The following is a 15,603-nucleotide window of genomic DNA, read 5'->3' on the forward strand; positions in this document are numbered from 1 at the left end:
AAAATTTCCTATTTGCTTTTTAAAGCAGAAGCTGTATACCCTTCATTGCTTCAGGTATAAACTTAAAGGTGAATTTTCAAAACATTACGGGGTAGATTTAAAAAAAAAAAGTACGCTGGATTTTATAAGATACGCGCATAGCTGCACGTATCCTCTAAAATCCTGGATCGGCGCGCGCAAGGCTGCTGATTTTGGGCAGCCTGCGCGCGCCGAGCCGCGCAGCCTGCCTCCGTTCCCTCCGAGGCCGCTCCGAAATCGGAGCGGCCTCGGAGGGAACTCTCTTTCGCCCTCCCCTCACCTTCTCCTCCCTTCCTCTACCTAACCCACCCCCCCTTACCTTTGTCCCTAGATTTACGCCTGCGAGAAGCAGACGTAAATCTACGCGCGCCAGCGGACTGCTGGCGCGCCGTCTTCCGACCCGGGGGCTGGTCCGGAGGCCTGGACCACGCCCCCGGGCCGGCGCCACGCCCCCGAAACGCAACGTCATCTGGTCCCGCCCCCGACTCGCCCCCTTCGAAAAACCCCGGGGCCTACGCGCGCCGGTGGCCTATGGAAAATAGGCGCGCCAGCGCGCAAGGCCCTGCTCACGTAAATCCGGGCGGATTTACGCGAGCAGGGCTTTTAAAATCCGCCCGTACATGCGTAAAATATGGCAGATATGCGCATAAGTAACCTCTATTCACATATTCACATACTCACAATGTATATTCACTTCTGCGTGCTCATATACGCATGTTAAAAAGGGGCTGTCGAGGGGCCTACACGTGCCTAAGTTTCTGCTTTAAAAGACACCTCCGTACATTTGGTAACTTGTGTATTTTATACCGGCTCATTATATGGCATAAGTAATATTAAATGTTTGTGTAGTACTGATAGGGTGGGAGGTTTGGGGGGACTCCTCTGAGTTCAGACTGAAGAACGAGGATGGTCTTGATGACCTAAGGAAGGACTGGGCAAACTGGTGGACTACTTGGTAAACTGGTTAATTTCCTCGAAGTGTGCAAGTTTTAAAATTGTCCAACTCATGCGAATAAGTCCTAGTTTACTTTCACGCGTAAAATATACACATATATGTTTAAAATAGGTGGGGAAAGTACGTGTGTTCAATCCATTGATATCCATGATTTCAATACATTGCATGAATTTGCGTGTAAGCCTATATATATTACATGGGGGAAAAATACATATATTTTATAAAACAATCACATAAACGCGTATTATAAAATACTACGCAAATATGTGTGTGGCCATATACACATATATATACCAGTGCGCACAGTTGTTTGAAAGTTGTTCTCTAGGCATAGAGAAATACCTACTGTATTTGAGTGTAATCTGCTTGAAGTGTTGTGAGAGGTCGAATGTCAATAAAAATAAAATTTAATTACTAAAAATGTAAAAGTTTCATTTGAACCTAGGAAAACAAATGAAAGAGCATTTCCTTTATTAATTAAATTAATCTTTGAGCAATCTATTTTCAGTTCCTAATGTGGATTTACCACCCCTGTGTTCATCGAGATTTCGTCCCGGACCTCCTGGAGAAGAGGCCCAAGTGGCCAGTCAGTTCATTGCAGACGTGATTGAAAAGTGAGACTTCTTATAGCTGCCATTCTTGTTAAACACGGTCATTGGGAATCCCCTCCAGCTGAGCACTCTTTTTCTTTCTCTTTCCCTAGTTCACAGATAGTGCTGAAGGAAGATTTGTGCATTGCAAATGGCAAGGTAGGATGTGGATTAACATTGAAAGGGCATTTTGTTGACATGTCTGTTTGAAAGTGTTTATCTTCTTTGCTGCTTGGCCTAACTTTTGTAATTTGTGATCCATGCATGCTCAAAGTATGAGCACTCACAAGTAGATTTAAATATTTGTATGCTTGGGGGGAAAACTTTCAACAATCTCAGACTGATGATGCTACTTGCAGACCCTTTTTGTTTGATCCGTTACCCTGAATGACATCTCTGGTAAGGGACTAGCTACTCCACTCTAATCCTTTATAGTCCTACAAGCCGTTAAGCCCGTTAAAACGGGCCACATTAAAAAAATTTTCGGTCCATTTTCGGACACTGCACCCATCTACACTTCTTTTCCCTCACTCCCCCTTCCCCTTGCTCATTCACCTCAGTCACTCATCCTCCTTCCCCTTGGTCACTCACCCCCTTTCCCCACTCAAACTCCCTTCCCTCACTCTCCCCTCCCCCCTCATTCTCCCTCCCTCCCTCCCACTTCCTCAGTCATTCCCCACCCACTCTCAATCCCCACCCACTTCCCTCTCCCTCTTATGCTCTTCAGCGTGGCCTGCTCATGGAGACAGGAGGTCTCCGGGGATCCCTCCCCAGCGCACACCTCAGCTGCTCTATGCCACCGTCGCCACATTTCCTCCCGATATCGCTGCCGCCGCTCCTCCCACCTATTGTAGCTTGGCCTGCCTGACACTCGCATACCGCCGCTGCTCTGCCCGATATCGTTGCTGCCGATCCACCGCTGCTGCTCCTCCCAGCGCCATCTTAGCTCCGCTCTGACCGACGTGCTCTCCCGCCCGCGCATGCGCAGTAGAGCTGCTGTCTACTGCGCATTTGCGGGCCGTCGGTCAGAGCCCATTTATAAGGTAGATATAATAGAAGTCAGTTTCTGTTTGTCATGCCCTCATAAAAGGATTCTGACATCATAAAGTCTCTCACGACCAATCAGCTTTCGAAATGGTTGCCAGGCAACCACACTGCCAGCCAATGGTTCAAAGCCCCAGTTTTATCCTCATCGAATTGCTGAAAAGAACTTCCCTTTACAACCCCCCCCCCCCCACACACACACATACAAAAAAGGGAATCGAAGTTGGGAGGAGGGGGTCCTACTGAGTGGATTAAAGCTGTGGGAGGGATGACTGCTACTGCTGAGATAAGGGAATGAGTCTCTGAGTGGGAGAGATGGAGTAAGGGGGGCAAAGTTAAGGCCCAGGAGGGGTGATGGAGGCCAGAGAGAGTTAATTGGGGGTAGCACTGATGAAGATGATTGAGGCTTTATGATGGACATTCTTCTAGTTAACGTTTTGCTGAACTCAGCTGTAGCTGGTTTGGAAATAAACCAGAAATGTCAAAATGACTTTGAAATAGTGTATTCACTTTTAAACCTCCTGATCACTGCACTATTAACATTCAGGCCGATACAGTACAGTGCGCTCTGACAGCCTGCTATTGGACGCGCGTTTTCCCTTACCCCTTATTCAGTAAGGGGAGGAAAACGCGCGTCCAACCCGCGGCACCTAATAGCGCCCTCAACATGCAAATGCATGTTGATGGCCCTATTAGGTATGCGCACGGGATACAGAAAGTAAAATGTGCAGCCAAGCCGCACATTTTACTTTCAGAAATTAGCGCAGACCCAAAGGTCAGCGCTAATTTCTTCCGGCACCGGGAAAGTGCACAGAAAAGCAGTAAAAACTGCTTTTCTGTGCTCGAGAACAGACGCCAGCAAAATTGAGCGTCGGCTGTCAAACCCGCTGACAGCTACCGCTCCTGTCAAAAAGGAGGCGCTAGGGACACGCTAGGGTGCCTAGCGCCTCCTTTTACCCGGATCTACCGCCGGACCTAATTTAAATAGTGAATCGCGCGCACCAGCGAGTGGCCGGTGCGTGCGCGGGAGAGCGGGCGTTCGTCAGCTCTCCTGAGAAACCTGAGAAACTGCATGAGCAAGTCTTTATAACTGCTGCCATGTGCAGTGTCAGTATGCGCTCTCCTGGTGTGAAGCTCCTGATGCTAATACTAGAAGCCAAACAAAACCACCAATCAAATGAATTGGTTTGGTCCTTAGAGGCAAATTATTATTTATTTGATTGACCACTGTTTAGTTTATAAACTATTATAGTGGTTAACAATAAAAGAAAACAATGTATTTCTAGCAACAGTAAATGAAATCAATAAACAAAATTTCTAAAAATAAGGAAATTCAATAAAAATATAAAATTAAAATAAACTAAAAAAAAAAAATTACAATGACATTAAAAATCAGGCAATATAAAATGGAAGAAAAAATGATGTTCCCTTGGTATGAAGTGATCCCAAGATTGTGATACTCGTCACTGAGGCCTGTGACTAGTTCTATAATAAGGCTGAGGCTGCATGTCAAGTGATACTGTCCAGGTTAGTAAGCCTTATCAATTCAGTAACAGTATCAGTTTTCAATTGCTCAGTGTAATTTAAAAGGGAAAAGCTTCCTCTTTCCCCAAACACATAAGCTGTCTGCTGTCCTTTTGCTGTATAAGGATACAAGTTCTTTCCTTCCTTTTAATAATGGGGAGGACACGGCTGTATCTGAGGGGTCCATCTTGGGTTTGTGCTTCATGCCTGTAAGACTGGACAAGTCTTTCCTGGACAGGGAAACTGGCAATGTTTTGCTGCTTCATAGCAGGGGCTATTTCTAGGGAACTAAATATCAAAAGCAAAACTGCATCACTTATTCTATGTTTCTGCTCATATCTGAGTGAAGTTTTGTTTTTAAGGAGACCATGTCTTTAATAGAGTAGCAGAGTACATTAGTTACTATAGATAGAGTTAATAGGGCCAATCACTCCATACAATTGCTGTGCACAGAGCAATGTGACAATAATTTGATGCTCAGCAAGGGCACTGTAGAAACCTGCTTTGTGACAACTGCTTGATCATGACGGGGATCTATGGAAGTTTCCAAAGGCTTTAACGAATTAAAACCTAAGCTGTGTCAGGGCTGTGTCTCATTTCTACTCCTTTCTTTGTTAGCTTGCATGGGTTCTGTACTGTGACATCATATGCCTCGATTATGATGGGAACATTCTGGATGCCTGCACATGTGCTTTGCTGGGGGCGTTAAAGAATGGTAAGCCAGCTACAGCTGTTAATAAATATAGGATTCAAAGCTAATTGATAATGTATCTTATTATTATTTTTTTATAAGGTCTATTGTACTGATTTAAGCAACTCTGTGCATACTGTACTCTGCCAATTTGTGTAGACAGTGGGCTATGAAATGTGTTCTGTGTGCAAGTAAAACCAGAAGCTACCACTCCAGTTGCCCATTTGGATTTGTATATAAACCATGCTCCATGGCCTGGGAGTTTTCTCTGTATCCGACCTAGTTGGTCACATGAGTTGGGAATGAGGGGTAGAGGCCTCTCCTTTTCTCTCCAAAAGAATGGTCTTGAGGTGTTTGAAAAAATTACATTTTAAGACAGCTTCAAGTTTGTGGTAATTTATGCTGTTGGATTTGTTTATAACCTGTGTTTGGCAGGGTGACGCTTGAGGTGGACTTTGCTCTAGCATTATGGGAGAATTGAATGCTGACTTACATCGGTCTCTGTGCTCCTGGAATAAGTACTGCAAGGGTCCAAAAGCTTCATCTAATGAACTGAAGAGAAACTCCTCTGTTTCCCTGTGAAAAATCCGCCAGTGGTGCCTTTGTTATGTTTTAAATGGAGCTACTGGCATGAACCATGGCAAAACTTAAACAGAACATTTTGGTTTTTTTCCAGTTGAGACATTTATTCACTGGAGTCCTTTATTCTTCTCCTTCACGGTAAAAGTGGGCTCCTATAGTATGCTTTCATTTGTTTCCCTCTTGCCTTTTTGTGGAATAACCATGTATCAGACCTCCATTTTCACTTGAAATTATGAACAATTGAAAGAACCTATGGCATGCCCCCGAAAAAAACCAAAAACAAGAAGGTGGAAAACTAGGGAGTGGCAGTAAAGTAGATTTGGACTGTGGTGGAATTTGGGTGTTCTGGGATCTCTTCCCAATTCGTTGCAAATGACTTCATATAGTTTAACAATACTCAACACTATGAAACCCCAAAGTGTAAGAATAACACAAACAAACCCCAATAATAATCTCACTTTGAAAATATAGATTTGTGACCAAATGCTCATAGATATCAAAGAATACAAATGACCATCACAAAGCACAGGTATAAACACACTAAGGGATGCTTTATAACCTCAGCTTTGTGGTGGAAGTTTTAATCATCAGTCATTGACGATTTGGACATAGGTATGCCCATACCTTTTGCTTATTTTTCAAGATTTTTGGAGATATAAATAAAACATCAAGAGTTATTTTGACCAGTTTTGTATAAATAAAATAAACTTTTCTGCATGTAAATTTTTGCTCTGGGATAAGGAACACATCTCAACATAAATTTTCAAAAGAAAAACTCAATATGTGTATGTTGAAATGTCCCAGATGTTAAGAAATAACCTTCTTAAACAACCTGATATTGCAGTGTTTCAGAAGGATCATTCCTCCCTTCTTCAGGTACAAATGCAAACACACTGATTAAAGCATAACCCGGTATTCTGAAGTATCACAGAAAAGATTATGAAGCATAAATGCAAGCAGTATATTAAAAGAACATAGTTTAAGCCCTGTGCACATTGCCAGGTCTGTTGTGAGAGAAATCTGCTAGATGGAAGCTTCAAAAGGGCTTAATTACTTTCCTTACAAGAAGAAGCAACACTCCCAGTTCATGAGGGTCAGAATTGTAGCATATTCCAAGTGGATCCTTCCATAGATGTGGCAGCATTGCAGGAAGAGCCTTTTTAATGATGGTGCTGGAGCAAAGTGGCTTGGTAAATGGGATGAAGGTTGTGGTGCCAGTGCAAAAAAAACATTTTAGGGGAGAATGTCCTTGTTTCACTTTGGATTAATTTAGCCCAGCATGCATTTCAAGAATAATAATTTTTTAATGGTATATTTTTGGCCCTCCAGTTTCCTTCTCCTCCCTCCTCCTCCTTTTGAGCTTCTAGCTCAGTCAGAGCCACCTCTACTGGGCTACGGTGCTATGAACACTCATTTCCCTTCCCAGGTTTCAAACATCCCCCTGCCCTCCTACTTAGCTCAGCCAATGTAGGGACAGGCCTCTCCTATGCAGGTAGGTGTCATTGTTTAATGATGGTTGAGACTCACTCTCTTCCCCCCCCCCCCCCTCCCCCAGGGGCTTCCTCGGCAGCATTCCCAATTCAGGATAATCTGGGAATCAAACCCAAGTCCTTCACACTGCCACCAGGCCAACAGCATTTCTGAATTTTTAGCATACAGTGCACTGCCCTTCATTCACATTGTAAAGCTGCTCATCATTTTTATGTGTTAAACTTTTTATTGAAATAAAAAACACAGAACACAACCTTATGCATACCAAAACTGCTCTTCATTTTTATGAGTCTAGTACAGTTGCCATCAGTCAAAATAAATGAAGAAACCGGTTTAGCAGAGGTCAGTGTGAAAGAGAAGAGCCCTTTGAAGATTGGAAAGAATCCAGTTGCTACGTCATTTGCTATATTTGATGAGTAAGTAATACTGATAAGGACTTTGCATTTCTAAAGCAGCATCTCAGCCAAATGTGTGGATAGTCCAAGAAAAATAGATCCTGCTTACTCTCATTGGTGCTCTCTCTCCTCTCACCATTTAACCAAAGGAAATAAAACTGAGTACATGTAGTGTATTCTGGTTAATAAGAAGTCAAACATAGTTTATTTTTATTTAATCTTAAGTTTTGTTAACAAGGTGTACAGTTCATTACTATATCGAAAATAATTCTGGTTTTCATGTTATGCGCCTTGGATATTCATGAGGACTATTTGCATATATTTGGTTGAAGCATGTTAATTTACACATTTTTGATTACTCTGAAAACCAGACGTCATAAAGGGTCTTTGGGGCTCACTTTGTGACTGTGGTCTGTTTTTCGCATTGCTTGATCCGGCAAAATACAAAGGTGCAGTAATGAAGAATTTGAATAATAACCATTTAATAGAACCCTTAAGTCACTGAGGCAATAAATAAAATAGGTAAAGGTCTCTTTGAAGAGTTAAAGGATAAATAAGCCCCTTTAGTTCATGTCCTGTTCCCCATTTTTGTAGTGCGGGCTAGAGATGTGAATCGGAACAGATATCGGATCCGATTCTGGTTCCGATTCACATCTCTAGTGCGGGCTTTGTAAGGAGCTTTGCTTAAAAAAGAAATTGCATGTGTAGTTGTTGAAATAGAACTGGGGTGAGGTGGGTTCTGCTCTTGGCCACATTATATGGGAGGACCAGGCAAATGCTGTTTTATAGAGGCAGCCAGAGAAAGAGAATCAAGGGGAGAAATATAGTATTTTAAGGGAAATAAAAGATAAATTGGGGAGAAAATCTCAGCCATATCATACTTGGGTATATATAGTTGTGTGCAAAAATTTAGGCTCACCTAATCAGATTGTGTGTTTCATTGAATCTCTTAGTGAACAGAACCTGACACAACCTCTACATGATACAGAGTTAAACATAACATTTTTATGCAATTTCTAATGCAAAGTTACTATTCATATTGAAAATAATAAAACATGAATGCGGCATGTGCAGAAGCTTGGACGCCCTTCCAATTGACACACAATTTTACTTGTTTTTTTTTTTAATGTAAAGGCCCAAAAAGTTAATTGACTTGTTAGGCCTTCAGTTAGTCAGTTGAAGATGATTCCATAGTAGAACAAATACCTTTCTAACTTCTGGGATTGTGATTTTTGTTCTGTGTATTTTCAAAAACCATTGCTTCCTCTAAGCAGTTGTCTGAGTATTTGTAAATGAAGATAATTTACTCTAACAAAGCAGGGGAAGACTATAAAAAAATTCTCTAAATCAGTGGCTCTCAACCTTTTTTCTGTCGGGACACACACCTGACAGTTCTCACATGCATGACACACTGAACACATGACCATCATAGGGCTAAATGTAAAAGTACAGTTTGCATCCACAGGAACCCCCCGACCCACAATTATGGATGTAAAGCAGAATTACAACTCACCTTACAAAAAAGATGTTCTGGTGTCATCTCAGTAGAAGCAACACAAACTCTTACTACCAGGCCATACTTATGAAAAGACAGCAGTTTATCACCAATGCATGTCCTCTTGAGAAAATAGAACAAATAAGACTGATACAGTAAACTACCTCACCTCGGTCACATACACAGAACCAACCTATACTCCCAGGATCTGCAGTAATGCACATAAACTAATCCGCACACAGTTACACTTGTATTATGAAATGCACTCAAACAGTAACAACCCTACCTATGAAAAGGCAACACTACAAATATTAAACCAGGCCCTAAATACCAATACTACACCTATTAGGAAAACAGAACTAGCCAAGCAGCTATAGATCCCAACACAAAAATAATTGTATAACTATGCTAATAAGCAGAATAAATGCTTCACAACAACTATGAACAGAATAATATTCAACAATTAAAAACTCATAAAAAATTATTTAAAATTCTCCAAACACCAATAAAATATTTAAAAACAGCAGACACATCACATAATATTCAGTAATTAAAATAGCAATCAAGAAAAATAAACTTAAAAAGCCACTTTTACCAATCCCCTCCAGCAGCTCTCCTACTCCTCTTCCATGCAGGCCAGTAGCACACATCAGAAGCAGTAGTGGCTGAAGCTCTGTACTCATGGTCCTCTTCCTTAGGGCCTATGACCAGTCTTTCTGTCTCTCACACACTCACATGCCAGTCAAACCCCCATGACTAGTTTCTGTCTTTCACACACCAGTCACCTTCCCGAAAATTCTCTCTCACACACACACACTCTTCCCACTCCCATGTTCTATCTTACATATACAGGCTTCTCCCTCCCATGCTGTGTCTCACACACACCCAGGTTTCTCACTCCTATGCTAGCTCTCTCCATATGCAAAGTACTTTAGACTAATGAAATAAAAATTGAATTGTTTGCCCACGATCACACAAGATACTGCAAAACAATGTTCTGACAGTTGAAATTGCTAGCTGGAACAGTTTAGAGAGTTTAGATCCTGCTTACTCTCATTGGTGCTCTCTCTCCTCTCACCATGTAACCTGCATGTAACATTTCACTTGGAAGCAGCTCCATCACTGCTCTCTACATTAATAGTGGGGGTGAAAGGGAAATAGAACCTAAGGTTACTAAGAGCCAAGAGAAACAGATAAGTATGAGAAAAAAGAAGTGTGAAGCTTGCTGGGCAGACTGGATGGACTGATTGGTCTTCTTCTGCCGTCATTTCTATATGTTTCTATGCTTTGTAAGAGTGCATTACAGTATTTTCATTTTCAAATGCTCAAGACAGCTGCTTAGATAAGCTCATGGTGGGTGAAAATAGACAGAACAGTCACAACCTGGAAGGTTAGAAGTGTTATGGTTCAGTGAAAATAAGAATGCTTAAAGCCACTAGGTGTAGAGAGAGTTTTTATTAGCTGCTATAATATAATATAAATCTTAGACATTAAATAATAAGGTACTTTATGGAGAGGAAGCGTGCCAGGCTAGTCACTAGCATAAACTCCCTCTCAAATTATTTTACTGATAACACAGCATTATATAGAATTTCAGTTGTATATTTCCACCCTCCAGGTTACATAATTGTCAAAATTTCTGATTGGTTTCTATTATAAACAATCTGGCTGTATGGTAATTTGTTTTCGTTCTCCGACTTAATTAATCCTCGTCTCATATGTAAATGTTTTCTTGGAATTTGCCAGCATTCCTTGTACATACCCCGATCAGTCCAGACTCCTGGGTATTGCCTCCCCACTAGCAGATGGAGACAGAGACGTTTTGACTGACTGCCCTATACCCTCAGGTGCCACCTACGGTCCATCAGTATTTCTCTGTCTCCAGCAGATGGTGGAGGTACAAAATCATTCGGTCTGTAGATAGTTTTAAAAAAAGTCTAGTTTAGGGACATAGGATTAGTTTCCTAAAAAAAAAAAAAAAAAATTTCTTCACAGCAGTAGCAGTGACTGGAGCCTCCCAGGGAGTTGGCAGGTCCTGAGGGGACCATCCTCCCTGGTATGTGGGTGTCAGGGGTCGAGGACCCTGAGGACCTATTTTACCCCCAGCGCTCGGGGTTGATACTGTGGAGCCCGGCTAACTCACCTCAAGAGGCACAGGACCTGTGGTGATTTCCAGGTTGGGAAAAAAAACCCAGAAACAGAAGGATTGAGGTGGTTTCTGCCAGCAGGGGTTTCCATTGGCTCCTCTGAAAAGGGGGCGACGCGCTGGGGGAGAAGGAGAGTCGTTGCCTAATTAGTTTTTCTCTGTCCGTTGCTGAGGAGTCGCTCCACTACCGATGCTGCATGGTGCGGCCTGCTGTGTGTGCGCATCTGTCCCGAGATGGCTTATGCTCTGCCTGGCAGTGAGGGCACTTCTGTGAACGCTGGGGGTGATGGTTTTAAAGCGTGCGGAGGGTTGGTGCGCTTAGGGCGGCAGTGGCATCCATCTCCCGATCCGTTCCCACTCACCGCAGGAATGGACGCCATCTTGAATTCTCTGCGTGCGGTGGCGCGGGCTGCTGAGGGGGTGAGAAGTCTTCTCCCTTATCCCTGCAGCAATTGACCTCTGAGAGAGGCAAGCTGCGGGAGGTTCCGGCAGGCACGGCTGAGGAGAGCCCTGAGGGGGCTTCGGACTCCTCCTCCTCATCTTTTTCTTCCGAGTTTATCATGCTACTCCGTAAGGCTTTTAAAGCCAGGAAGGCAGCAAAGAGAAGGCAGTGGTGGTTGCAGGCTCCCACCTCCCCAAAAGGTCTAGGCCCAAGGAGGGGGTTGGTGATCTGAGGGCAACGCGCCCCCTATGGATTGCGTCTGCCTGTACATTGGATAACTCCTCATCCGAGGATTTCGATCCAGAGGACCTGCAGCCAAATGACAAGCCACCGCAGTGGCCAGACCCTGGGGATGATCAGGTCCATGGTCCTGACCAGATAGCGCTGTGATCCTTCCTGGCATGCTACCACTCTTCCTTGGAAAACGCCATTGTGTCAACAGTTCTGTATAACTACATGACCACTTACTTAAATACAATGCTAAATTAGACGCAATAATCATTTTAATCACATAAAAGCAGTCCATTCTATCTCATTATTCAAACTTTCATGGAGGAAGCAATAAACATTTTCTATAAAAGATGTAATATATACTATGATATACACTCATATATATTACATAATATGCTTCCAATGATGTCACTATGTTCTGGCAGCTCCCTCCCTCCCTCTCCCGAGCTTGCAGTGCCTCCATGACACCGAAACTCAAGTGTAATATTTTTTTTCTTCCCTGATTGGGCAGCCAGTGTACCCCTCCTTCAGGATTGTTCAAGCCCCCAAGTTTGCTCACCCCTGTGCAATTGAATGGGGATAACCCACTTGTCAGGATTCAAGGAAAGGTACATTTAAATTTCATCTTCTTTTAAGACATCATTTTGGGTTATTTCTTCAGAAACAAACTTTTCTTCCCTCAACAAAAGCCCATAATTCATTGTCACAGTATCAGAGTTCCAAAGAATACCAGCCTTTGACTCTTTCACTAATGCTTCATCTGAACTGGACCTCAAACCATCCAGTCTCAATGGGTTTTGCTCTTCATTTTTAGCTGGCATTCTCATTTAATTACATTTTGCTTTGTAGACCTATTTTCCTGCTTTTGCACCCACACTTGCAATATTGCAAATTCCATTTCAGTGTAAAGTCATGGGGTTACATGCAGTAGAACAGTTGGTGTCACTGCTTCATCCCAAGAATTACAGGACTTAACTTGTTAAGTTTACCTTCAGGTACAGTTCTCAGATTACTGAATGCTTGTGACTGCAGCAAATATGCAGGTTACCATTTTTAACAATTATGTCAGAAAGCATTTTAATACTTTGTTTTAACTGGTAAAGACAAAGTAAAAGGGAACTCATTTTTTATTCTTATGCCTCTGTTCAAAGGGCTTTGGAGCTATATTTATTTATTTATTTATTTATTTATTTAAAAGTGTTTGTATACCGTCTTTACAAACAGTGTTTAATCAAAACGGTTTACATAACTAAATAAAAAACAAATGTATATAAAGATTTAAATTTAAAAGAACATAAAGATTATCAAATTATAAAAGCTCAAAATTACAAAAATATACAATAAAAATAAAAATCTAAAACAATGAATAGTTTACATAAAAAATAAATCAATATATAATAATGTTGTGCCCTGTGTGATGGAGAAGTAGTTATGTTATTTAGTGTGTGATATATGGAAAGCAGATTGAAATAAATGAGTTTTTAGGGATTTTTTGAAGTGTTTGGAGTTGGATATGGATCTTAAAGAGTCCGGTAATGCGTTCCATAAGATTGGTCCAATGACAGAGAATGATCTTTTTCTGGTGATGTCAAGACGGGCCTGTCGTGGTGACGGGATGTCTAAGAGGTTTTTGTCCAGTGATCTTAGATGTCTGGTGGGTTTGTAAATCCGGAGAATGGAACATAAGGTAATTGAATTAGGAGTGTAGATGAGAGAGTGTATAATGGACAGGATCTTGAATTGTATTCTGTATTTAATTGGTAACCAATGTAATGATTGAAGTATCGGAGTGATGTGATTTTTTATGGAAGAGTTTGTTAAGATACGTGCTGCTGCGTTTTGAAGACAGGAGGACAAGCTGGAGGAGAAGTCCATAAACTGCTGTTAATAGGGAATAGCCACTGCTTGTTGCCGGCATTAGTAGTGTGGGATCTGTTTAATGTTTGGGTATTTACCAGGTACTTGTGACTTGGATTGGCCACTCTTGGAAACAGGATACTGGGTTTGAGCGACCCTTGGGCTTGACTCAGTATGGAATATCTTATATTCTTAAGCAAGAAGCACTTTGATTTCACAGGCTCCCTTGATGACAGTAATGCAGCCTTTGGGATCTGTAATGTCTTTTAATATGTGTGAAACAGAAAGCCATTGGACACAGTGCTGGTAAATATCCTGCTGGTACACTGCTGCTCACTAGCTCCATAAGGGATTATTATTTTTATAAGTATAAACCCTATACTGATGGAGAGTGGAGAAAGGATCACCATTTTTCCATATTTTGCTTGCATTAGTAAACTATTGCCAGATTTTCTGATACCATTTTGGTGAATTTGATTTTATGAATAGATCCTGGACTGAATAACACTATTTCCCACCTAAAACTTGTGTCTCCTTGCTGGTACAAATAGTAAGTCAGAAAAGGCTGGTGAACTGAAGTAAAGAGGTTCTATGGTAGAGAGATCATTTCTTGCTTAACTCCCTTTTGTATGTATCTTGTCATCGGTAGCACATTACTGCTTGTGGATCCTACTGCAGAAGAGGAGACTCTGGCAACTGGAACAATAACGATTGTAACAGATGAAGACGACAGACTGTGTGTTCTACGGAAACCAGGTACTTTGGAGTGCAAAGTTGCTTACCTGTGTAACAGGCGTTTCTGTAGACAGCAGAACAATTTAGCTACATAAGTGGTTGATGTCATTGGATGGCGCTGATAAGAAACATGCTCTCTCAGAGCTCAGAAAGACCTAGAAGCCTCTGAGCATGCACGGGTGTTGCCGCATAGGTGCTGCCAAGCAGGGCTCCTTGGCATTTCCCAAGCTAAGCTTCTCTCCTGAGAAGAGGAGAGTGGGATTGTGTGGCTGAATTGTTCTGACATCCATTTAAAGTAGGCAATTTTGCTTTCTGTGTTGATAAGCAGGACTGAATTCAGCCACAAAAGTGGGGATTCCCAAGCTGAGGGATGAAATGTAGCATATACATTTTTTTTGTCCAGGCATGAAGAAATCGCAGCCTATGAAAAAAAAAAATGGGAGAGTTGAAGATTTTAATTGCTGTTTGGCCAAAGCTGCGATCTCTGATTAATTTGAGACAATGTCTAACAAAAATGTGGATAGAGGACCAAGTAGCTGCTTTGCAGATGTCTTGAATAGAATTAGAGCAAAGTTGTGATAATCAAATGGAAGTGGCTCACACTTGATGGCACCGTAACTTTGCTATGAAGTTGTTGGCCTGCATCAGTATAGCGATAGGAGATAAAGTTAGAAAGCACCTGTTTCATGAGTCTTAAACTGTAATTTACTGGATTGAAGGAAATAAATAATTGAGGTGATTTTCTGAAAGGCTTAGATTTTTCTAAGTAAAATAAGCTTTTCTGTAATCAAAAGTATGAAAAACTTGCTCTTCCTTATTGATATGAGGGTATGGGAAAAAAATGTTGATAGGACTATATACTGTTAAGTTAAACAAAAAAACACCTTGGGCAAAACCTTTGGATTTGTTCTTAATACTATCATGTTCTTAAAAATTTGAGTATAGGGAGACTGACTATCAAGGCTTGAGTTATTAGAAATAATAGTTTCCAAGAAAGAAATTTGAGATTCATCAGTGCACTAAAGGTTAAAACTGAGACTTCATTATTTGAGAGAGGGCAACATTTATATCCCATTGTGTGCGTAGGAGGGATTTTAACAGCAAGATGATGATTATGAGGTATTATTTTGAAAATTAAATGTTGGATCGCTAGAAACTGGAAGACCTTGTAAATCTTATTTTATTTACTAGCTGTATCCGGCCATGCGTTGCCGTGGCTCAGTCTGGTTTAATTTCACAATGTGCATTAGCTCTGCTCCGGCCGTCCCAACTCCCTCCCCCCCTTCCCCGGTGGTGGATGGACTGGCTCGGCGACTCTTTTACCCTTTCCTCCTCCTGTGTGTAACTGTCCGGCAGTCCCTACTCCCTCCCCCCTTCCCCAGCGGCAGAGGAACGGGCTGAGCCGTT

The 15,603-nt window shown here is 41.8% G+C and overlaps 1 protein-coding gene across 4 annotated transcripts in view; it reads left to right on the plus strand.

Annotated features, from left to right (window-relative positions):
* The window catches only part of EXOSC8 (exosome component 8), a 58,830-nt gene that overhangs the window by 19,080 nt on the left and 24,147 nt on the right, over positions 1 to 15,603 (plus strand). For all 4 annotated transcript variants that reach the window (XM_029602732.1, XM_029602734.1, XM_029602730.1 and 1 more), the window contains 5 exons: positions 1,482 to 1,587; positions 1,677 to 1,722; positions 4,750 to 4,846; positions 7,191 to 7,311; positions 14,111 to 14,217. In XM_029602732.1, the coding sequence (XP_029458592.1) occupies positions 1,482 to 1,587; positions 1,677 to 1,722; positions 4,750 to 4,846; positions 7,191 to 7,311; positions 14,111 to 14,217 (477 nt within the window). The remainder of the gene's footprint in view (positions 1 to 1,481; positions 1,588 to 1,676; positions 1,723 to 4,749; positions 4,847 to 7,190; positions 7,312 to 14,110; positions 14,218 to 15,603) is intronic.

Source organism: Rhinatrema bivittatum, chromosome 5 (genome assembly GCF_901001135.1).
Source record: "Rhinatrema bivittatum chromosome 5, aRhiBiv1.1, whole genome shotgun sequence".
NCBI lineage: Eukaryota > Metazoa > Chordata > Amphibia > Gymnophiona > Rhinatrematidae > Rhinatrema > Rhinatrema bivittatum.